Source organism: Lithobates pipiens, unplaced genomic scaffold (assembly GCF_037356315.1).
Source record: "Lithobates pipiens isolate NorthernLeopardFrog02 unplaced genomic scaffold, aLitPip1_a1.2 Scaffold_25, whole genome shotgun sequence".
NCBI lineage: Eukaryota > Metazoa > Chordata > Amphibia > Anura > Ranidae > Lithobates > Lithobates pipiens.
In genome coordinates this window covers 175141344-175167200 of record NW_027507787.1, presented here as the reverse complement: position 1 = coordinate 175167200, position 25857 = coordinate 175141344, and the positions used below count along the sequence as shown (strand labels likewise).

Here is a 25857-nt window from a genome sequence, read left to right as displayed (position 1 = left end):
ATCACGTGATCAGCTGTCAGCCAATGACAGCTGATCATGCGATAGAACGGAGCCGGTAATCGGCTATTATTCCTCCTCGCGCTGACAGCGCGAGGAGAAAAAAAAAAGCCGATCACCGGCGGCCGTGATCGGGACATCAGTCCCGATCACGGCCATCAATACAAGGGACCACCTGCCACCTGCCAGTGCCCACCTGCCTCCCGCAGTGCCATCCTGAAGTAAAATAAAAAGCAAAAGTAAGTGCCCCCCGTCAGTGCCCCCCGTCAGTGCCCATAGTGCCCACAGTGCCACCCACAGTGCCACCCCACAGTGCCACCCACAGTGCCACCCACAGTGCCACCCAATCTGCCTCAAAGGTGCTGCACCCCAGTGCCGCCCATCAGTGCCCAGCAGTGCCGCCCATCAGTGCCCAGCAGTGCCGCCCATCAGTGCCCAGCAGTGCCACCTATCAGAGCCACCTATCAGTGCCACCTATCAGTGCCCATCAGTCCCATCTATCTGTGGTACCTATCAGTGCCCATCCGTGCCACTTATCCGTGCCACCCATCCGTGCCATCTTATCTGTGCCCATCTTTGCCCATCAGTGCCGCCTTATCTGTGCCCATCGGTGCCGCCTTATCTGTGCCTATTAGTGCCGCCTTAACTATGCCTATCAGTGCCCACCAGTGCAGCCTATCAGTGCCCACCAATGCAGCCCATCAGTGCCCACCAATGCAGCCCATCAGTGCCCACCAATGCAGCCTATCAGTGCCGCCTAATCAGCGCACTTCAATGAAGGAGAAAAATGACCCGTTTGCAAAATTTTATAACAAACTATTAAAACATGATTTTTTTTTTTTTGCATCTTTTTTTGTTTGTTTAGCAAAAAATAAAACTCCGAGCTGTAACTAAATACCACCAAAAGAAAGCTCTATTTGTGGGAAAAAAATGATAAAAATTTCATTTGGGTACAGTGTTGTATGCCCGCGCAATTGTCATTCAAAGTGCATCAGCGCTGAAAGCTGAAAATTGGACTGGGACTGAGGGGGGTTTAAGTGCCCAGTAAGCAAGTGGTTAAAGATAATTCAGATATGACGGTGTTCTCTTTACATTTTGTTTTTTACCAGGGCTCTGTGGCTTTTAGTTAAATCTCTGCTAAGCTGGTGTGTTATATTAGACAACAATGAGCATCACCTCTGTTCATGTACCGAGTTGCACTCATATTTAGCTATCTGCGGACTTGTTTCCTTTGTTTGTTCCAATAAGCTCCTATTCAGCATTTCTAAGGTCAGGTTAGGGCAAGATATTTTTCTGCCTTTGTATGCTGACTACATGAAATTTTGTGGATAAAAACAAAATGTAAAGTTCCACTGTAAAACAGTTTATGATCCAGAGCCATGGCTGAAGCCAGCAACCCCGTTATGTCAGAAATGTTCTTAGAGGAGGGTAATGGGGAGAAGATATATGAGAAGGTGTGTGGAGAAATAGAGACACTGGAGCTGCCTCTGGGATCTACGCTAAGGTAAAACCAATCCAGCACATGGGGACACCTCCGCTCCTAACTGGGACAGATATTTGGAATAGCCAGGGCATACAAGGAGTCACATCAACACATAACTTATAGGATGGAAAACGTGATCAATAATCTAATCAGAAAAAAAGGCAATAGGTGGGGCTTTAAATGAAGTACACGGTGGGTCAAAATGTTGTGTTGAAATATTGTAGTTAATATATCTACAATGTATTCTGGTAATCTATACCACAGTATCAAACATTAATAATTCAAATTCAATAGAATTCATATATACATACAAAATTACGTACCTGCGTAATCTAGGGTTCCTCTAATCCCTAACATTAAAGAAGGATGAAATGTACTAGATAAAAACTTTAATTATAAATACATAAACAGTCCATAAGAAATTTGGTAACACATGATTGATATTGAAACCTGACATCTAATAGCTCATATTAAAATAGTAAATTCATAATTCACAAATGGAATCCACAGTAAATTGATAAAATAATTATGGTCCCAGGTGACTGAGTTTATTTCGGATCATTTTGATCTCCCCAACATCTGTTCTCCTCTGAGATGTCTCCTGGGAATCTTCGAGGAAGAAGAGATGAAGGCTCACACAAAGCTATTTCTTAGGATCCTATTTTTTGGGGTAAAGAAACTCATTGGCAGGAGATGGATACACGATGAGCAGTTGACATTGGGGATGTGGATAAAAATAATGAATGCAGATGTGTTGATGTATAGAATGACTTATGAGGCTAGGGGTGCCCCCAAGAAGTTTAAGAAAGTATGGTTCCGATGGGTTGACTCCAGCAATACATTGGAGGAAGAGAGAGAACAGGGCGTTTGATTGCGTAGATTTAATCCTTTTTTAACTTAGACAGAGGGAAGAGGGTCTCTTTCCAGTAGAAGCAGAGGTGGGCTATTTTCATTCTACCTAAAATGGCACTGAAGGCGGACATCCCTTGGGATGGGAGTTTTTTTTTTCTTAGGGGTATTCAATTAGTTTTAGGTTTAAAAAAAAGGAAAGCGCATACCTGGGAAAATGGCTGGGTTGGAAACAGATTTGGCTTAGATATGCCATGGTTGATATGTACAATGTTACTATTCTTAATGCATCTTGGTTGTTTGTTTTTCTCTCAATTTTTATGGATGTAACCCATGTCGGATGTATTGTTTGTAAAATACTTATGTGCGCAATAAAAATCTTTAAAAAAAAATATTGAGAAAATAAAATAACACATAATGTTGGAACACAACACCTGTTGGCTCAACGCGTTTTGTGACTTGACGTCACTCATCAGGAGCAAGTGTGTAATGTGTCTCTGTAATGCCATATATTATATGAATTCCTAATTGTTCTAATATATTCACAAACATTAAGAATGACAAGGGGGATACCCCATGTGTTACTTACAGGGTATCTATGTGTTGATGGTATGGTACTGTGGGCCCCCCTTGCAGGGAACATCTAATTAAACAGTCTACATGTAAATGTATTTATTTAATTTAACTATGATATATTGAAAGTTAATCAAGTGTCAGGAAATAAAAAGTGGGTGCCATTACAGGGTATATTAAAGATAAGCACTTTTTTTTTTTTTATATAATGTCTGATATCTAACATGTTTTTACATTAATTATTTAACCGCTTCAGCCCTGGAAGATTTTACCCCCTTCCTGACCAGAGCACTTTTTGTGATTCGGCACTGCGTCGCTTTAACTGACAATTGTGCAGCTGTGCGACGTTACACCAAAACAAAATTGACGTCCTTTTTTTCCCACAAATAGAGCTTTCTTTTGGTGGTATTTGATTAACTCTGCATAAACAAAAAAAAAACAATCATTTTGAAAAAAAAGAAATATTGTTTACTTTTTGCTATAATAAATATCCCCAAAAAATATATAAAAAAACAATTTTTTTCCTCAGTTTAGGCTGATATGTATTCTTCTACAAATCACAATAAGCGTATATTGATTGGTTTGCGCAAAAGTTATAGCGACTACAAAATAAGAGATAGATTTATGGCATCTTTATTATTATTTTTTTTTATTAGTAATGGTAGCGATCTGCGATTTTTATCATGACTGTGACATTATGGCGGACAGATCGGACAATTTTGACACTATTTTGGGACCATTGTCATTTATACAGCGATCAGTGCTATAAAAATGCACTAATTACTGTGTAAATGACACTGGCAGGAAAGGGGTTAAACACTAGGGGGCGATGAAGGTGCGTCCTAGGCAGTGATTCTAACTGTGGGGGGAATGGGCTACCACTGACATGACATGAATCACTGTTCCCGATGACAGGAAGCAGTAGATCTCTGTCATCTCATTAGGCAGAACCGGAAAATGCCTTGTTTACCCCGTTCTGCGGCTCCATGACACGATCGCGGGACACCGGCAGACATGAAGTCTGTGGCACCCGTGGGCACAGTCGTGATGTATGTGGAGGGCGCGTGCCACCTCACTAGCCCCGACAGTTAAAGGGTACATACAGGTACACCCATTTGCCCACCACTGCCATTGTGCCGATGTATATCGGCGTGCAGCACTAGGCAAGTGGTTAAAGTGACACTAAACTCTGGTTTAAAAATGTATAGTCTATTCAAGTATGTGTTATTCATTTGAAAACGTCCCTTTTATTGCTCTCAGCCTCCTCCAAATCTCCAAATTCCTTTTATTTCTGTTGCTGTAATCTGACTGCCCAGGCCTGGTTCACGCCTATGCGTTTTTTTGTGTTTTTTGCAGATACGCACTACAAGTCCATATAACATGGTTTCTCCTATGGGACATGTTCACATCTATGCTTTTTTTAGCTGCTGCATTTTTGGAAATGGTCAGCCTGGGTTCACACGGGCGTATGCGGAACATCAGATGTGATTCGCAACAGGAATCGCACCACATTCCTGTGCACATGACATGCAATGTCTGTATAGCTCAAATCGCATCCACGCCAAAATTGTGCTCGACCCTTTTGTTCCCTGCAGCTGGAATCTGGCATTCACACTGCATTTTGCAATCTGTTTGGGGGTGTCGTTAATCTAACATTAACACCTGTAGCAGATTGCATGGGCGCTGTGCGATTGCTATGCAGTGCGATTGCTATGCGATGTGGGGAAGCGCAGCGAATCTTGTGCATTTCCTGCATCGCATCAGTGTCAATCAGGGACTTTTTTAAACGCAAAACGGTGCATTTTTGGTTCAATAGACTTCAATAGAGAAGCTACAAAAAAGCATGTAGTGCATTTTTTGCTGAGATTTTACCATGATTTTGCCGCGATTTGTGTTTTACATTTTTTACTATGTCCAACAAAAGCATAAAAAATGCAAAAACGTTGGAAAAACTTGTGTGCAAAAACTCAAAACACACTGCAAAAAGCACTGCAGGAACAAATCAAAAGCAAACTGCATATACGTGAACTAGGCCTTAGAGCAGGGGTAGGGAACCTATGGCTCTCGAGCCAGATGTGGCTCTTTTGATGGCTGCATCTGGCTCTCGCCTCACAATTTGCAGATTGCGTGGTGTGCCGATCTGTGGATTGAGCCCATAGAAAAGGCCGCAGCTTCGGCCTAGCTGCGGAGCTGTGGCCATCTTGGTACACCCTGCGGCGGCCTAGGTGAGTGGCGCACTGACGTCATCATCACCCGCCTCAACTGCTCGTGATCCTGCCTGTGTAGTGGTAAGCAAGCAGACAATCGTAGGAGAGATGTGGATATTGCAGTGGGGGGAGATGACATGGATATTACAGTTATAATTCAAATTAGTCGATTAATCTATTAAAAAAAATAAAAAATTAGTTTTTAACATTGTATGGCTCTCGCGGAATTACATTTTAAAATATGTGCCGTTCATGGCTCTCTCAGCCAAAAAGGTTCCCTACCCCTGCCTTAGAGGATGGCTTAGTTCATTTTCCATGGTTCAACTCTATGTAGGAGTGTGGCCACCCTCTCTTGCTGGCTCCCGAAATAGACTATGGACTATGGGATTTATAGTGTGCATAGAGCAGTGCTCATGACTGCAGCTAACATTGCAAATAAAAGTAACAAACAAATTGTGAAAGTGAAAGGGAAAATTAAAGTTTCAGGAGCTCTTACAAGGAGGCATAAACTCACATTAGGAAATGATTTAATGAAAAATAGATAACAGAGCATTTAAATAATGGATGTATTATTTTGCAAAAATAAGGATACTGTGTAGTGTTACTTTAGTCCTGCTGCGCCGGGAATCATGAACATCTTGCCATCATTAGAGCTGCTAGTTATCATCAGCATCAGATCATCTCTTTTGGTAACTTTGAAGCTACTTTATATTGGAAGTCTACAGTAGGCCTTATCATACACTGAGATTGTAATTATAGTTTATGAGCCTGAAAATATCGATTTTCTTATTTAAAGTGTTACTAAAACCAGGACCCTGCATTCATTATAGATATAAATTGGGATAAAATCTTAGGAACAAAGAACACAGAGCAAAGATGGGTTCGCTTTAAGAGCATATTAGATAAGGGCATTAGCCCGTGCGTTCGATTGGGTAATACATTTAAAAGAGCGAACAAAAGTCCTGGATGGCTTAACGCCAATGTAAAAATGCATATTAAAGCAAGAGAAGGCCTTTGAAAAATAGAAGGTTGAGGGATCATCACCAGCATTCAAACTTTATAAAGAATCCAACAAAAAATGTAAGGGTGCAATTAGGGCGGCTAAGATAGAACACGAAAGACACATAGCAGAGGAGAGCAAAAAAAATCCCAAGAAATTCTTTAAGTATTTAAACAGTAAAAAAGGGTGGACAGACCATATTGACCCCATAAAGAATGAGGAAGGACATCTGGTTACAAAGAATGTGGAGATGGCGAAGGTTTTGAATTTATCCTTCTCCTTAGTCTTCATGAGGGAATTGGGGGGCTTCAGTAACCAAAACTGCAGTGTTTATCCTCGTGACACATCACAGGAAGCACCCCCATGGCTAACAGAGAACATAATTAAAATTAGACTTGGGAAACTTAACATTATAAATCACCGAGACCAGATGTCTTGCACCCAAGGGTACTTAGGGAACTCAGTCAAGTAATTGCCAGACCATTGTTCCTAATTTTTACTGACAGTCTACTGACTTGAATGGTACCAGCGGATTGGAGAAAAGCCAATGTAGTACCAATATTTTAAAAGGGCCCAAAATACATCCCTGAGAATTACAGAGCAGTTAGCCTAACATTAATAGTATGCAAGCTCTTGGAGGGGATGATAAAGGACTATATACAAGATTTTAGTAATGAAAACCGTATCATTAGCAGTTATCAGCATGGATTCATGAAGAATCGTTCTTCCCAAACCAATCTATTAACCTTCTATGAGGAGGTGAGTTGCCATCTAGATAAAGGAAGGCCCGTACACGTGGTGTATCTTGATTTTGAAAAAGCATTTGACATGGTCCCCCATAAACGTTTACTGTACAAAATAAGGTCCCTTGACATGGATTGAAATCTGGCTACAAGGGCGAGTTCAGAGGGTAGTGATAAAAGGGGAATACTCGGAATGGTCAGGGATGGGTAGTGGGGTCCCACAGGGTTCTGTGCTGTGACCAATCCTATTTAATTTGTTCATAAACGACCTTGAAGATGGGATAAACAGTTCAATCTCTGTATTTATTGACAATACTAAGTTAAGCAGAGCAATAACTTCTTCGCAGGATGTGTAAACCTTCCAAGAAGATCTGAACAAATTAATGGGGTGACTACAACTATATGGCAAATGAGGTTTACTGTAGAAAAAAATGTAAAATAATGCATTTGGGTGGCAAAAATATGAATGCAATCTATACACTGGGGGGAGAACCTCTGGGGGAATCTAGGATGGAAAAGGACCTGGGGGTCCTAGTAGATGATACGCTCAGCAATGTCATGCAGGCCCCAAGCTGCTGCTTTCAAATCAAACAGAATATTGCCATGCATTAAAAAGGAATCAACTCCAGGGATAAAGCGATAATTCTCCCGCTCTACAAGACTCTGGTCCGGCTGCACCTGGAGTATGATGTCCAGTTCTGGGCACCAGTTCTCAGGAAGGATGTACTGGAAATGAAGCGAGTACAGAGAAGGGCAACAAAGCTAATAAAGGGTCTGGAGGATATTAATTATGAGGAAAGGTTGCGAGCACTGAACTTATTCTCTCTGGAGAAGAGACGCTTGAGCAGGGATATGATTTAATTTTACAATACTGATCACCCCACAATAGGGATAAAACTTTTTCGGAACGGAGTTTAACAAGACTCGTGGCCACTCATTAAAATTAGAAGAAAAGAGGTTAAACCTTAACCACTTGCAGACCGGACCATTTTGCTGGTCAAAGACCAGACCACTTTTTGCGATTCGGCACTGCGTCGCTTTAACTGACAATTGCCCGGTCGTGCGACGTGGCTCCCAAACAAAATTGACGTCCTTTTTTTCCCACAAATAGAGCTTTCTTTTGGTGGTATTTGATCACCCCTGCGGTTTTTATTTTTTGCGCTATAAACAAAAATAGAGCGACAATTTTGAAAAAAACGCATTATTTTTTACTTTTTGTTATAATGAATATCCCCCAAAAATATATAAAAAAATATTTTTTTCCCTCAGTTTAGGCCGATACGTATTCTTCTACATATTTTTGGTAAAAAAAATCGGGGCGGCATCGAATATTGGACGTACCTGTACGCCAATATGCCTGCCCGTGCCATTCTGTCGACGTACATCGTCGTGCGCTGGTCGGGAAGTGGTTAAACTATGTAGAGGGTTCTTTACTGTAAGAGCGGCAAGGATGTGGAATTCCCTTCCACCGGCGATGGTTTCAGTGGGGAGCATCGATAGTTTAAAAAAACGATTAGATAAGCACCTGAATGACTGCAACATACAGGGATATACAATGTAATGCTGACATATAATCACACACATAGGTTGGACTTGATAGACTTTTTACTTGTTAAAAGATTTTATTGCATGTACAAATGACATACATATTACCGTATATACTCGAGTATAGGCCGACCCGAATATAAGCCGAGGCCCCCAATTTACCCCCAAAAAAACTGGCAAACTTATTGACTCGTGTATAAGCCGAGGGTGAGACATGCCTGTCCATCCCTGTGTGTGTGTCCGTCCCTGTGTGTCCGTCCATCCCTGTGTGTCCGTCCATCCCTGTGTGTGTGTGTGTGTGTCCATCCATCCATCCATCCCTGTGTGTGTGTGTGTCCATCCATCCATCCATCCCTGTGTGTGTGTGTCTCCATCCATCCATCCATCCATCCCTGTGTGTGTGTGTCTCCATCCATCCATCCATCCCTGTGTGTGTGTGTCTCCATCCATCCATCCATCCCTGTGTGTGTGTGTGTCTCCATCCATCCATCCCTGTGTGTGTGTGTCCATGTGTGTGTGTGTGTGTGTGTGTGTGTGTGTGTGTGTCCAGCCTACCTGTGTCCCGAGCCTCCGTCCCGTGCCTTGCCTCCTTGCCTCCGTCCCGTGCCTTGCCTCCTTGCCTCCGTCCCGTGCCGTGCCGTGCCTTGCCTCCTTGCCTCCGTCCCGTGCCGTGCCTTGCCTCCTTGCCTCCGTCCCGTGCCGTGCCTTGCCTCCTTGCCTCCGTCCCGTGTCGTGCCTTGCCTCCGTCCCGTCCCGTGCCGTGCCTTGCCTCCGTCCCGTGCCTTGCCAGGATCGCCGCTCTTCGTCGGCGCCTCGGCGGACATACTACAATTCGAAAGCCGCGCCTCCGCCTCCGCCTTCGCCTGTGATAGGCGGAACACTGAATTTCCCAGCAGCCTGTGTTCCGCCTATCACGGACATCGTCTCATCCTCGTACTACGGACGAGGATGAGACGATGTCAGTGATAGGCGGAACACAGGCTGCTGGGAAATTCAGTGTTCCGCCTATCACAGGCGGAGGCGGAGGCGGAGGCGCGGCTTTCGAATTGTAGTATGTCCACCGTCTGTCTGCTCGATACGCTGATCGAGCAGTCAGACGGCGATGACTCGAGTATAAGCCGAGGGGGGCACTTTCAGCCTCAAAAAAGAGGCTGAAAATCTCGGCTTATACTCGAGTATATACGGTACATACAAAAGTGATTATACAATCAAGCTAATGAACTTTACTCACACAGATCCAAAAGTATTATTATCATTATCTGAATTCATTTAAAGACATACATGGCAAATTATTAATAAATCCTTAATTAATAAACAATAATATCATTAAGAATTTGTAAATCAAGGATCTTGCAAAATTAGAGAAATGAAAAGATACAAAGAGAAAAAAGGAAAGGAAAAAAAGAAAGAGGGGAAGGAAAGGAATCTGTGGAATTGGGCCGAGAGCCGCCTTTATTTCTGAAATGAATGTATTCAGGATGATATCTTCTCAATCAACTACCATGGCAAAAGCACGTTCAAGTCAAATGATGGAGATAAAAAGTTATCTATCCATGGCTGCCATATTTTTTCAAATTTAGGAATCGTGTTCGACTCAAGAGTTATCCATTTAGCACAAGATATAGTATTGTTCATTCTATTCACAGCTTCATTAGTCACCAAGTTCTCCAAGCTTTTGTCAGTGTTTGTTTGGCTGCTATGAAAAGTTGAACCAGCAGGTTAAATTTAAGTAATCTGGTTTTAAATTAAGGAGAGCCATTACAGGATCAATAGGGATTTCCTTTTTAAACAATTTAGATGCCATATTGAATATTACCGTCCAAACAGGTCTGAAAATATGTGCCTAAATCCGAACAACCATGGAAACATTGTGCTGAGCAATTCTGTGCATATTTAGCGGACTGTATTTTTTCAACCTCACCTACTATGTAACTATATCTGGTCATTTTAGTAAATAAAATCTGCTAAATACCTTTTCTCATCAGCAGTATATAGCAGTCTAATGACTTCTATCGGTGTCTGGATAAAGCCTTGTAGGAGGAGTTTTCATAATGCACTGGCTGACCTATCAGGACCCCTGACCCTCTGTCTAGACAGTGCTGATTGGCCCTGTGATGATCACATGCACCCTCCCCAAAAAAAAACGCTTTAGCAATGCACACCGAACTGAGCATGTGCAGCCTGAATCCACTAACTCTGTCTTAACTGGACATGTTTTGGAGACAATGCAAGAAGGGAAGGGTCTGTGTATACAGGATCAAACAGTCTTTTTACACAATGCAGAGGATTAACCCCTCCCATAGTGAGTATAACAAGCATGCTTTACTGCATATACAGACTGATTTTACTGTTGTGGGTTTATTAACACTTTAAGAAATGATATTGAATTCACTATTTAACTGAATGTTTCAGACCCTTATCAACATGGGAGGCCCATAAATGCTACATCAGGGGATCCTTGATCAATCTTGGCTCTAGACGTAAAAGGAAATATCTTGAAAAATTAAATCTGTTAATATCGCGCTTACATTTTATTGAAACCCAACATAAATCAAATCACAAGTGATGCAATTAGTAGCAGAGCTAGCTAATGTAAGGGGAACAGGTTAACTTCCTCTTGCTATCTAGAGCCAAAACGAAGATGCTATATAGTAGGCGTCTGTATTATGAATTTGGTAATAAACAGGAAGGCTGCTTGCATGCTCCATTCATGCTCCGTCCACACAGGCCCCCATTCAGATTATCAAGTGTAGAGAGAATCAAAAAATTACCGAATCGGTAGAAATAGCAAACTGATTGAAAGATTTTTATTCAGCTCTATCTATCCTTCCAGATAAAATATACCAGATGACGTCAGCCCAGAAATAATATCTAATAAGTACGTATCTCATAGACTCTTCTCACCCAAAACTCTCATGCAAAAGAAAAAAATAGTACCTAATAAACCTATATCAGAAGAAGTATTTAATAGGGCCCTAAAGAGTATGCCAGTTGGAAAAGCCGCGAGACCTGATGGGTTCACATTGTTTTAATATAAAACATTTAATCAAATCCTGGCCCACAAATTAATTTACATTAGCTTTCAACTCAATATTACAGGGCGACCCTATTCCAAAGGATACTTCCCATGCGCATATAAATGTTCTGTTAAAACCGGACAAAGACCCCTCGCTTTGTGCCAGCTGGAGGCCAATCTCACTACCAAACACAGACCTAAAATCGTTTACAAAGATAATGGCAATGAGACTCATCCCCTATTTATAAAGAATTATCCATATAGACCAGTCAGGCTTTGTACCTGGCAGGGAGGCGAGGGATAACACTACCAGATTGCTTAACATTATTCACCTGTGTGAGTCTACTAAAATACCTGCAATGCTTCTCTTCACAGATGCTGAGAAGGTATTTGATAGGGTGAATTAGAGATTTATATATGGGGATCGGGAAAAACACAATGAAATGGATAGACACCCTATATGACCATCCAACGGCCACGGTCAAAGCTAATGGAGTGCTATCACATTGGCAAATGGCACACTCCAGGGCTGCCCCCTTTCTCTGTTACTTTTTATATTAACTCTAGAGCTAACAAAGCAAACGAAAAAAAAGTTGTAATTGTTTATTGTTTATAAAATAGACGTGAACTAAAAAAATATCAGGAAAATAATAATTAAATGGAGGAGAATAGGGAGTTAATTAATGCTGATTAGAGTAAATTAAGGAGGGTTAATAATTGGTTAAACAAGGGAACATTTGTTCATCCCTTTGATCTGCAGATGAAGAAATAGAAAGATACAAAAAGAAACAATGTTTCTTTTTATTTTAGTGTTTCAGGCTGGGCAATGTTGTTAATAAATATTGCCGGCTGCTTTTTTTTTTTGACAGCTGCAATTACCAAGCTTTTTTAACACTTCAGCTGTCAACAGGGGAGACCCACTGACAGCTCAAAGAACCGAGCCTGAAAGTATCGGTTTCAGGTATCGTGCATTTTCACAAGTACCAATACTTGTGCAAATACTGATAGTAGTATAGGTGCAACCCCAGAAATATCACTACCAAACCTATTGAGTGAAACTAGACCATCATTCACAATTGTCAAATTATAAGAATAACCATGTAAAATCAGAGACAATGAACATTACAATTCCAGAAGCGAGACTTGCTGTATTGGAATCTAGTTTCTTGTTTAAATGGGTAAAGAAGAGATTAAAGTACTTAGGAATATTTCTCACATGCTCTGTAACAAATATGTTTCAGTATAACTTTCCACATTTGTTTAATAATATTCAAAGTTACCTAAGGCAATTGAGGAGCTTGAGACATACGTGGTTTGGGAAAAATTGTATCTTAAAAATGAATGTACTTCCCCAGCTGCTGAACCATTTCCAACTTTACCAGTGACAGTTCCAACTAATTTTCTAAAACAAATTAAGAGCAGGTTTATAAAATTTCTATGGGCGGACTGCCCACCTAGAATCAAGGCAGACATGCTTACTGTGCCTAAAAGATATTACCAAGCTGGCACATTTATCTAGCATTGTAGACTGGTGTAATCATACAAGAGTAAAGAGTTGGATACCCATTGAATAATCTATTATGTCTATCCCCCCTATGGCCCTACCTTGGTTAAGGAATAAATGCCCAAATCAATTACAAGTACATCCTATCATAGGTACCACCTATAAAATTGCCTGCTCGATTAAATCAAGGATGATCAACTCTGTATCACTGTACAATATGTCACCAGTGATTGGAAATCCTGAATTTCCATCAGGGGTGTATGACCCTACATTTTGACAATTTATAACAGTGAATAAGTAGAATTCAAGATTTTAGGAATTCGGTTGGATGGAAATCTACAATGGATATCCAACTAATGCTCTTGCCACCTCTTCCGCTATGGCAAGCAATTCAAATACAACACTATATTTTGTCATTACCATTTGATTTAATGACAGCGAACATGCCTACTACTTTTCAGCAACTATATACATCGGGCAACAACTACTAGGCGAGGCCTGTCTAGAATCTATGCAGAATTGATTAAACCCTCGGAATCTTACATACCATTATATATAGTGGTATGGGAAAGAGATCTAAGTATAACAATCTCCATGGAACAGAGAGATGTTATCTTTTATTTTGCACATCAATCATCTATATCTTCCCGATTGCAGAGATCTGGATATAAGATATTGACTAGGTGGTATAGATCACCAGAGAAATGACAATGCATATTCCCGAGCATAGACCCTATTTGTTGGCATTGTGGAGAAGACAGAGGAACCCTTTTTCATATATTTTGGACATGCCCTCGAATATGCCCATATTGGCAAAGTATATGTACTCTTATTAGGGACATTACTGGTCTTGCTATAGATTACAACTCAGCAGCTTGTCTATTGCATCTCAACTCTCTCTCCAAAAGTAAATATCAAAAATCCATGGTGAGACACCTCTTAAATGTGGCTAGAGCATGTGCCAACACATTGGAAATCCACATCTATCCCTACTGTGGGTCAATGGATCAGATCAGTAAATGAAATTATGAAAATGGAGGAACTTACGTCACTGTTAAACAGACAGGGGGCCCGCTTACGCCAAACATGGTCACAATGGATTAGTTTTACTTTATCAAAAAAAATCAGCCACTCGTAGTCAATTGAACTAGGTATGTAGAGGCAGAAAAGCTGTAGAATAGGATATTTTATTAAATGTCCCAAGTGTAGAGGAGGGGGAGGGTGTAGAGGAGAGGAGAGTTGTTGTTTTTTTCTTCTTCTTTCTCTTATTTTGGGGAGGGTGGACGTTTTAGTGGGAGGGGGGCGGAGGGAAGGGTGAGTATAAGGGAAAGAAATTTGTTAAACCAAAGGGAATAAAAAAAAATACAAATAAAATTAATTATTTTGAATTCACTAATTAACTCAACGTTTCAGCCTTGTATCTAGAATATAAAATATATTCTGTATCCGTGCTACTTTCACAGTAGGTATAAATCAGAATAAAATGGATTCTATAGCTAGTAGTAAATTATTCTTATAGATAACATCTTATTAGTGTTGAAAGGTACCTATTAATTAAAAGCTATTGCCCTTTAGCCATTAAACTGGTTGCCTAATTAGCAGAACTCCAGCCAACAACAACAATATAGGAGTTGGTTTACTAAAAGCAAATAGACTGTGCACTTTTGAAACTAAAAAAATAAAATAAAAAAAACAGCATTTTTGCTTGTGCATGATTGGATGAGGGAAGCCAGCAGAGTTCTCCCTCATTTACTAAGCTCTGAAACAACTGTATTTGCAGAGTGCAACTGCCTTTCAAAAGTGCACAGTCTATTTGCCTTTATTAAATCAACTCCAAAAGAACATAACCAGCTTTTGTTGCAATATTCAGCTTCGATTTAGAGAATTCCCCCATAGTACTTTTTTTTCTGCCACAAGATGTCTTCAGTCTAATGGCCAGCATCATTCAGCCCACTTCCCTTGAGTGCCTGTTGTCCTGGAAAGGCCTTTCAGGCCTCCTATAAGCATGCTTCTTGTCAGCATATGAACTGATTGGCTCCTTGTTCTGCTATTTCCGTGCAAACTTCAGCCCTGCTGTACAGAACTGTAAGAGGCTGCAAATAGAGCAAATTCAGCTACTTACTTTGCTTGCATTAATACAATAAATTAATGATGTATTTATAATTACCTTCTATCTTTACACTGACCAGCCATAACATTATGACCATCTAAATGGCCACCCATCTAATATTGAGTAGGTTCCAGTGTGGCCAACCTAACAGATTGAAATTTACTGACACAACACGCTAAAATTTACTGGCACAGCCAAGTTTTTACTAGCATTTTCATGCTTAAAAAAATGACAGTTTTAATTGCAAATTTCAGTATTTAGTAGACATGTGCATTCGTTTTCGTCCGAACGCATTTTCGTCCGAATTTCAGCTATTTTCGTTTTCGTTTTGACAAACGATAACGAAAGCACAAAATCCGAAAAAAACGAAAATCCGACATAAATAAATGCTTATTTTCGTTCGTTTTCGTTGTTACAACAGTTCGATATAGAATAGGAGATTGGGTCCTGCCCCAGGGGACATGTATCAATGCAAAAAAAAGTTTTAAAAACGGCCGTTTTTTCGGGAGCAGTGATTTTAATAATGATTAAAGTGAAACAATAAAAGTGTAATATTCCTTTAAATTTCGTAGGGGGGGGTTGTCTATAGTATGCCTGTGAAGGGGCGCATGTTTCCCGTGCTTAGAATTGTCCCTGCACAAAGTGTCATTTATGCAGGAAAAAAAGTCCTTTAAAATCACTCGCGGCTATAATGAATTGTCGGCTCCGTAATACAGAGAACACTCATTGAAAGTCATTGATAAAAAAATAAAAAAATAAATAAATAAAAAAGCGTGGGGGTCCCCCAAATTCAATTACCAGGCCCTTCAGGTCTGGTATGGATATTAAGGGGAACCCTGCCTCAAATTTAAGAAAAAATTTGACGTCGGGTTCCCCCTAAATATCCATAACCAGACCCTTCAGGTCTGGTATGGATATTAAGGGGAACCCCGCGTCAAAGTTAAAAAAAAATTGACGTGGGGTTCCCCCTAAAAATCCATACCAGACCCTTTATCCGAGCACGCAACCTGGCAGGCCGCAGGAAAAGAGGGGGGGACGAGAGAGCGGCCCCCCTCCCTCCTGAACCGTACCAGGCCACATGCCCTCAACATTGGGAGGATGCTTTGGGGGTCTGTGACCCCTCAAAGCACCTTGTCCCCATGTTGATGAAGACAAGGGCCTCATCCCCACAACCCTGGCCGGTGGCTGTGGAGGTCTGCGGGCGGGGGGCTTATCAGAATCTGGAATCCCCCTTTAACAAGGGGACCCCCAGATCCCGGCCCCCCGCTGTTTGAAATGGTAAGGGGGTACAAAAGTACCCCTACCATTTCACAAAGAAAGTGTAAAAAATGGTTAAATAAAACAAACACACTTTTGAAAAATTCCTTTATTAAAAATAAAAAAAATAAAAAAAAGATTCCAGCGGCGGTAATCCACTCTTGCTATCCAGTGACGGACGGTCATCTCTCCAGCGATGTCTCATGTCATCCAGCGCAGCGCAGCATCCTTCTTCTGTCTCCGTGGAGGAGACACTGCAAGGATTCCGGCGGCTGACGTTTGTTATATACGGAGGGCGGGGCCACCCGTCACCTGACCCCGCCCCCCTCTGACGCAAGGGGAAACCCGGGGTTCCCCGTGACGTATAGGTGACCCGCACCCCTCTGATGTAACACAGGCAGGTTTCCGTTACATCAGAGGGGGGGCGGGGTCACCCATACGTCACGGGGAACCCCGGGTTTCCCCTTGCGTCAGAGGGGGCGGGGTCAGGTGACGGGTGGCCCCGCCCTCCGTATATAACAAACGTCAGCCGCCGGAATGCCTGTAGTGTCTCCGTGGAGGAGACAGAAGGATGCTGCGCTGCGCTGGATGAGATGAGACATCGCTGGAGAGATGACCGTCCGTCGCTGGATAGCAAGAGTGGATTACCGCCGCTGGAATCTTTTTTTTATTTTTTTTATTTTTAATAAAGGAATTTTTCAAAAGTGTGTTTGTTTTATTTAACCATTTTTTACACTTTCTTTGTGAAATGGTAGGGGTACTTTTGTACCCCCTTACCATTTCAAACAGGGGGGGGGCCGGGATCTGGGGGTCCCCTTGTTAAAGGGGGCTTCCAGATTCTGATAAGCCCCCCGCCCGCAGACCTCCACAGCCACCGGCCAGGGTTGTGGGGATGAGGCCCTTGTCTTCATCAACATGGGGACAAGGTGCTTTGAGGGGTCACAGACCCCCAAAGCATCCTCCCAATGTTGAGGGCATGTGGCCTGCTACGGTTCAGGAGGGAGGGGGGGCCGCTCTCTCGTCCCCCCCTCTTTTCCTGCGGCCTGCAAGGTTGCGTGCTCGGATAAAGGGTCTGGTATGGATTTTTAGGGGGAACCCCACGTCAATTTTTTTTTAAATTTGACGCGGGGTTCCCCTTAATATCTGACGGGTCTGAAGGGTCTGGTTATGGATATTTAGGGGGAACCCCACATCAAATTTTTTCTTAAATTTGAGGCAGGGTTCCCCTTAATATCCATACCAGACCTGAAGGGCCTGGTAATTGAATTTGGGGGACCCCCACGCTTTTTTATTTATTTATTTATTTTTTTTTATCAATGACTTTCAATGAGTGTTCTCTGTATTACGGAGCCGACAATTCATTATAGCCGCGAGTGATTTTAAAGGACTTTTTTTCCTGCATAAATGACACTTTGTGCAGGGACAATTCTAAGCACGGGAAACATGCGCCCCTTCACAGGCATACTATAGACAACCCCCCCCTACGAAATTTAAAGGAATATTACACTTTTATTGTTTCACTTTAATCATTATTAAAATCACTGCTCCCGAAAAAACGGCCGTTTTTAAAACTTTTTTTTGCATTGATACATGTCCCCTGGGGCAGGACCCGGGTCCCCAAACACTTTTTAGGACAGTAACTTGCAAATTAGCCTTTAAAACTAGCACTTTAGATTTTGAACGTTGGAGTCCCATAGACTTTAATAAGGTTCTAAAGTATGCTATATAGTTAGCTCCGTCAAATCTTCTAAGACAGATTCGAACGTAATTCATGTGGATTTTCGGACGAATGAAATTTTTGAACGAAAACGAAATAAATAAAAACGATTTTCGGGAGTAACTAAATAAATTAAGTTTTCGGACGAAAACGAAATTCCGAAACGAAATATTTTACTCTGCACATGTCTAGTATTTAGACTACAAACAAGCACAATATGTAATAGGCAATGTGATTTAACAACCTCAGCCCCAGAAGAATTTACCCCCTTCTTGACCAGGCCATTTTTTGTGCTATAAACAAAAAAAGACCAACAATTTTGAAATAAACACAATATTTTTTACTTTTTGCTATAATAAATGTCACAATTTTTTTAAATAAAAACACTTTTTTTCCCTCAGTTTAGGCTGATATATATTCTTCTACATATTTTTGGTAAAAAAAAAACAACGCAGTAAGCGTATATTGATTGGTTTGCGCAAAAGTTATAGCATCTACAAAACGGGATAGATTTATGGCATTTTTATTATTTTTTCTTACTAGTAATGGAGGTGATCTGCGATTTTTATTTCAACTGCAGCAGACAGATCGGACACTTTTTTTGGGACCAGTTACATTTATACAGCGATCAGACCTAAAAAATAGCCCCTGAATACTGTATAAATGTTATTAGCAGGGAAGGGGTTAACACTAGAAGCGATCAAGGGGTAAAATGTGTTCCCTAGGTTAGGTCTAACTGTGGGGGGAGGGGGGTGGAACTGACTAGGGGAGGAGACCGATCGATGTACATAAAAAAAAAAATGAATGTCAAGATGATCTGTGTCCAGGCTTACAACCTTTTCCTTGGAAAAATACATACATACAATATTAATGGTCCTAGATATTGGGAATAATTGGCATATGTGTTTTGTTTTTTTATATTATTTTAGTGGCATAGGCTCTGTGTAAATTGTGAAGAGCATGTGAAGTGAGAGGTGCAGACACTAGGGCTGATTTACTAAACAATATGACTTTAAAGTGGTAGTAAAGCCTAGCTTACCTGTAGGTACAGTAAATATCTCCTAAACATGCACTTTTTAGGCAATATTTACTATAGTAGCAGCCAGAGACATCGCAGTGCATGTACACTGTGGTCTCAGTGGTTACCATGCCATCCAATTTGAGAGAGCCGTGCTGCCACCGTGCCAGTCAAACTGCCAAAGCCCGCAAACCTGTAAGGAAGACCAAGTGAAGATGGAAGTCCTTTCCGCAGTGACAGTACACCGCTGGAGGGCTGCATTCTAAGGTAAGTCTTTCATACATTATGCTACCATTTTGCAGGGAACATTTTTTTGTGGTTTACTGCAGCTTAAAGATCTTGCATCAATTCATATGTCCCCAAAATATGCTTGCACATGCATAGGCTTTATTTTATATGGGCAGAATTTACTAACCAAACATAGGCCACTAAGTCACAGCAATCCTCACAATATATTTAAATTTTTTTATTTCTTTGGGGTCTATTTAACTGTTGATATGATTGAATTGCTTATTAAAATACAAAGATATGCTGCATAATTCACCTTCAGCCCAGAGCTGTCCACCACAGTACTCCTTTCCACCACTCAATGTCCTTAAGCTGGCCATACATGGATCAAAATTGGGCCGGTGCAGCAGAGACCGGCCAAACTTCAATCCATGTATGGGAAGGAATGTTGTACAGAAGTGAATCTACCAATCTGCTTCTGTCAAACGCCCTGCCTAATTTTCCCTGGTCTATAGTTGGCAGCACTGGTGAGTGTATTCTGACACTGGGGAGGTCTACGCATAATACAATAGCTCAACAGGGAGGATTCTCCCATCCACATTGAGTGTGTGGATGGGGAAATTGAGTCATTTTTTTTGTATTGAACCTTCTGGCGAATAAAAAATTACTTGTGGCCTGCCTTAGTCTGACATCATTCAACTCACTTCCCCAGAGTCTAGTCTGTCATGAGGAAAGACTACAAGCATTAATACGTATTCTCTCTGGAGAAGAGAGGCTTGAGAGGAGATACGATAGCGGTACACAAATACCTTAATGGTGACCCTAGCACAGGGGGAAAAAACATTTCAGTTTATAAAAACATGTGGCCATTAATTGAAACTGGAAGAGAAGTGGTTTAACCTTAAACTGTGTAGAGAGTTCTTTACTGTCAGGGCAGTAAGGATGTGGAATTCCCTTTCACAAGCAGTGGTTTCAGCAGGGAGCATTGAAAGTTTAAAAAAACTTTTATATGGGTGTCTTAACAACATACAGGGATATGAGAATTAATATTGACATAATCTCACACACCACAGGGTAAACTGGATGGATTGTTGTCTTTATACAACCTTGACAAAAAAAAAAAAAATCTGGCGCACTATAGATAGTAAAGAGTCCACAATGTTACTGGAGTACAAAGTACGGTTTATGATACAGTTAGTAAGTCCCATGATATAAAACTATTGAATCATAAGTTGCTGCTGCTGTGAAGAGTTATCCCGCGTACACACAACCAGACTTTCCGGCAGACTAGGTCCGACGGTCTTCCTGACGGACTTTCCAAACGAACGGACTTGGCCACACATGAACGGACTAAGTCCGTTCGAAAGTCTGTTCGCTTTGAACGTGATGACATAAGACGGGACTAAAAAAGGAAGTTCAATAGCCAGTAGCCAATAGCTTCCCTTGCGTCGTATTTGGTCCGTCGGACCAGTATACAGACGAACAGTTTTCCAGATAGGAATTGAGTCCGTCGGAAAGATTTGAAACATGTTCTATTTCTAGGTCCGTCTGATTTTTTTTTAACGAATTAGCCCACACACGATCGGATTGTCCAACGGACAGATTCTGGACCTAGCCTGCCGGAAAGTCCGGTCGTGTGTACGCGGCATTGGAAGATACTCTGTAGGCAGAAGTAAAGGAGAGGAAGCAGCACCTTCTGGAGTGTAGCATTATAGTATTTATTACAAGAAGCAACAAATTGGCAGCTTACAGGTGAAAAGGGTTAAGACATCATAAGTAGGAGATCGCCACTGCCGCTGGCGCTGTGCTGATTTCCTGCACTGGTAAGGGACGTATGCTCCGAACGCGTTCTACGTCCATCGCCTTTTGCTCCCTGTGCCGACACTATCTCCGCTGTTTCTGAGTCTTTGGACCTACTGGGAAGTGATGGAAGCTACCAGAACTGCCAAAAGTTCATCCCCTCCCAGCCAATTAAGATGGCAAAGATACAGAATCTGGAAGTAGACCAGGCAAAAATATCAGTGGTGGAGCTGAGCATCACAGCTCTAAAAGGGTCCCTTTGAAAAGTAACATCAGGGCTGGGAAAAGAGGTGGGTGGGAGGGGTGTCTGCCCTGGGCACAATTATTTACTAGGAGCGCCTTACTTCTGTTGCAAGGATGACAGGAGTAGTGATAGCAGCAAAGTTTTTGAGAAGCACGTGACTGCTGGGTATAGAACCCCCTACCTTGCACATGGATTGTGAACTGTGTAAAAGATGCATTATGTAGCTAAAGTAGCAAAAAAAAAATGTCCTCAACCTTTCAGTTTAAAAAAAAGAAAAAGTAGTAAATGCACCACTTCCTCTTGGTGTTCCGGTGTGATATCAGTCCATTCAATTGAGTGGGCTGGCAAATTACAATACACAGGAAAGTGCAGGAAACACACAGAAATGTCTGCCCTGGTGTGACTCGGCCCTTAAGACCCTGTTCACACCTGTGTGACTTGTCATGCGATTTGACAGTTCCAAGTCACATGACAAGTTGCATACTATTGTCGGATATTTGAACTGCAACTGTGGTTTCAGGAAAGAAATTCACACAGTGTATGGCCAGCCTTAGTAAGACAGAATTGATTGAGGAAGGGATGTTCTAGGCTAGAGATTAATGCACACGTTTATAGGGAGTTACAAGGCAGCTTTGTGTCCATTACCCTAGAGATACATAAATGGGTTTAATAGCAATGTTCTTTAGTTTTAATGATTTGAGCACTGTCATTTCATGCTTGGTTTCAATGTAATAGCCTACGCAATGACAAAGCAATCAGTATGAAAAATGATGCAGTACAATTTGCCGGACAAAATTTAACAAAGCGTTGGCTTTACAGAATAGGTCATTGGATACACGTGTTGGAAAGGCCATGTCAGGGACGCCATCCATACATCATTATTTCCACTTGTCGAGCGTCATGCATCAGTCTCCACAGATGTATTTGTAAACTGGACCTGTGTATACCACTGAGATCGCCAAATAAGATGGCAAGACTGATTTTAGAACATCTCAGTTGAATCATTTAAAGAGTGCCTATGCAGGAGTGGAATATAGTTGTAGCACCCTCTAGTGTGTGATACTAGTATTGATAGAGTAGGTAAGGTATATTCTGGTCAAGAATAACCTGAGCCACTAAATTGGGTCAGGTTTTGTAGAGAACCTTCTAGAACTAGAGGGTTGGGGTTAGGAGGGGCTGCCATGAATATTTGCGGGGCCATGGCCAATCTGCAGAAATGCGCTGGCAGGGGGCAGAGATTACCCCATAAATAGACATGGGGCATGCCAGCAGGGGCAGTTGGGCGGAAGATGGAGATGTAGTGTTGAGGAGGCTGACGGTGGGCCTGAGAGCTGCCAGTCTGGGGGGGTCCTGCCATGGGCTGGGGCTCAGGTGTTGGAAGGATCCTGTCAAAGACACAAAGGAGGAATGTTTCCTGGAGGCACAGGAGCAAGAAAGAGAACAGAGTGATTCAACACTGGTTTGGAACAAACAAAGGGGGGGAGACACATGTAGCCAGTGTCCCATGAAGACAGCGGTGGGCGTAAGTCTTCTGCCTTTCCCCTGAGAGATCTCCAGAGTCAGCCGCGTGGGCTGGTGAAGAGTCAGTTGGGTGGACTGGTGTAGAGCAGCCACAGCCAAGTGGGCTGTTATTGGCCGAAGAAGTGGTGCTGGGATCAGTGACCACAAAAAGGAAGAAGAAGGGAAAGTTACATGCTATGTCACTTCACATGTGCTACTGTTAAAGAACTGTGAGTTCCTGCCTGTAATGGGTCACCACTACACTCCCCACCCCCCCCCCCCCCCCAAGCAAGAGAGGGCAAGAGTGTGGAAGAGGAGTCTCTCTCTCTCTCTCTCTCTATATATATATATATATATATGTATATGTTGTCCCTGAAATTTGCTGAAGTCAAGTGAGCATCCCATAACCCCCTATCCAAGTTGTTAATCCCCTAAGAAACAACCAAAAACAAAGCTACAAACAGTTCCCTGACTCCAAGTGTCTGCGAAGATTCAGTGTGCCTGGCTGTGCAGGAGTGGGAGAGCCATGTTCATTTGCAGCTCCTATGTGGGGTGTGCTACATAGTCATGTGAAAAAACTAAGTACACCCCATGAAAAATGTTTTAAAACATATTTGAACAAACATTCGATTTTCATTCAAACAGTGCCTACAGATAAAGGTGATAAACTTGAAAACATGTCACAGTAAATTAGCATGGTGTGATCATTTTCCATTTAATACATTTTTATTGAAATATTACAAAATACATGTAATAAGTAGCAGACAATACTCTATCAGTAAGGGCATAGCTGGCGAGTATGCAAGACTATTCAGAAACATGGTTGCAAATTTATAAATGGACAGAACAGGAAGCCGGTGATATAAGGATGATCATTGGCTAACTGGGAAGTTGTATGACAGCAAACAAAACATTGGTCAACAGTACATAAAATCCAGGCAGATAGTTTGATGGGTATTGAAGCAGAAGAAGTAAAAGAGATAAAAGCATCTCAATAGTAGGAAAGGGAAAGGAAAGATTAGAGTAGAGAAAAGGGAAGACGGGAAGGGGGAAAGTGGACAGCCAAGCCCTGGGCCCCAAAGCTTAACATACTACAAGGAGGTATAACTCACTGTAGATGGCAAAGGATGAGCATGTTCTATCTGCAAGGTCCATATCTTAAAGTGGAGTTCAAGCTACAAGCTACAATCTCAATTTTATTTTTTTAGAACCTTTCACAAGTGTTTACAATGTTATTATAACACTCACATCTCCTATTAAAATTATTCTCCAATGTCTGGTTTCATCTTTAAAAAAAACTTTGATGACTGTGCCCTGGTCGTTGTGATTTTACTTGTGGGCATGTGAAGCCCACAAGCATTTAGTTCCAGGATATTGTGCCCCGTTCTCACGCATGCGCAGTAATGCGCCGTAGCGGCGCTGTAAAGTATACGGGTTTCATTAACGGGCGGCAGCGGTGGAAGTGCACACCCCATTGTTATGACAACCTAGCCAGGAGTCCAGGCACTGAAGGAGGCAGATTATGAGGGACCCCCTAGCAAGAGGCATTTAGAGGTGAGTAAAAAAAAAAAAAAGTCAAATCTTTTGGGTTTAACTCCACTTTAAGGAATTTCTTTCGTGTGTCCAAAAGAATACAAGTGAGCTCATGGTGTATTTATTTTCATAATCTTCATTGAATAAAATGCAGATTTGTAAAAAAATGAATACCCCCCACATTTACCACCACTTAAAATCCATGACATTAGAATCATGACTTCCAATGAATATTAATAATATTCCTTTCCTGCCTTATTTAAAACGCTGATATCTAGGGTCTGGTGTTCTCTTTTCTGTTGATGTGTGTGGTGTCATCATGCCAAGATCAAAGTAGTTCTCTAAGTCCCTCAGAAAGAAAGCTGTGAATGCATGTTGGTAATGCAAGGAATTTAAAAAGATCACCAAATTATTTCCAATCATTAACAGTAGATGTGAGTTTGGCTCAAAACAAAGATTGTATTTCAGGAGAACGTCATACTAACTGTGAAGCATGGTGGTAGAAATGGTATGGGTTGAGTTGCTATGCTACTTCAAGGTCTTGAATGAACTTTGTATTCTGAATTATATTACAGTGTGTCTAATGAGAAATTTGTTGCCATCTTTCCATCTTTCTCATTGAAATGTTCTGGGGGGGGGTTGAAATGGGTAGTTCATGCAATGAAACGCACAAACATCTTGCAAATAACGGAACATTTTTCCATGAAAAAGAGAAAGCAGAGTGACTGAACCTCAATTGTTAAATTATATTAACCATCGGACTGAGAGCATCTGCTAGTGATAAAGATGTACTGTAGAGGGCAGTTCTGAATTGGAGGTAATTATTGAAGCAAAATGTTTTTAAATGTATCTTTTAATTAGATATTAATTTTAAATTTGTAATTTTTGGCTAGAGTTCTGCTTTGAGTTTTAAAATAATTGTAGATCATAGTGGAGGTTAAACTAAAATGATTTACAGTGAATACAGTGATTCTATGTATTCTTTATGAAGAGGCTTGTAGTAAGCACTTTAGACAGAGCGGCTTAATTACTTCTTAATGTTTGGGCCTTCAAAAGAAAGTGGAGTTCTAGGTGAATCTACAGTAGAGCTCCTCTAAGGCCTGAACAATTTTGAAGCTCTGCTATTATGCAGCCATTAAAGAAGCATTAGTTCTCATCCACACAGTACATAACTTTTATGTGGCAACAGAAATTAGCCTCAAATCATTCAAGTAATTGGCTTAAAGTGTTACTAATCTCAGGACACTGCATTCACGATATCTGGCCTCCCACAGTACCCAGAATATGGGATTGCAATCATTTTAGTAAATATAAACTAAAATAAATACCTTTTCTCATCAGCGGTATATAGAAATCTTGTGACGTCTATCAGTGTCTGGTTAAATCTTGTAGGAGGAGTTTTCATTCTGCCCTGATTGTCCTATGAGGCTGCAGGACCCCTGACCCTCGGTCTGGATGGAGCCGATTGGCCCTGTGCACTGCTGATCACATGTACCCTCCCAAGAAAAAAAAAAAAAAAACTCTTTAGCAATA

At 41.5% G+C, this 25857-nt stretch overlaps 1 protein-coding gene across 4 annotated transcripts in view; it reads left to right on the top strand.

Moving 5' to 3' along the window:
- The first annotated feature begins 1371 nt into the window (after positions 1-1371).
- Positions 1372-25857, top strand: part of EXOC6 (exocyst complex component 6) — a 458527-nt gene continuing 434041 nt past the window's right edge. For all 4 annotated transcript variants that reach the window (XM_077455211.1, XM_077455209.1, XM_077455210.1 and 1 more), the window contains exon 1: positions 1372-1501. In XM_077455211.1, coding sequence (XP_077311337.1) covers positions 1377-1501 — 125 coding nt within the window. In that variant the 5' untranslated portion in view covers positions 1372-1376. The remainder of the gene's footprint in view (positions 1502-25857) is intronic.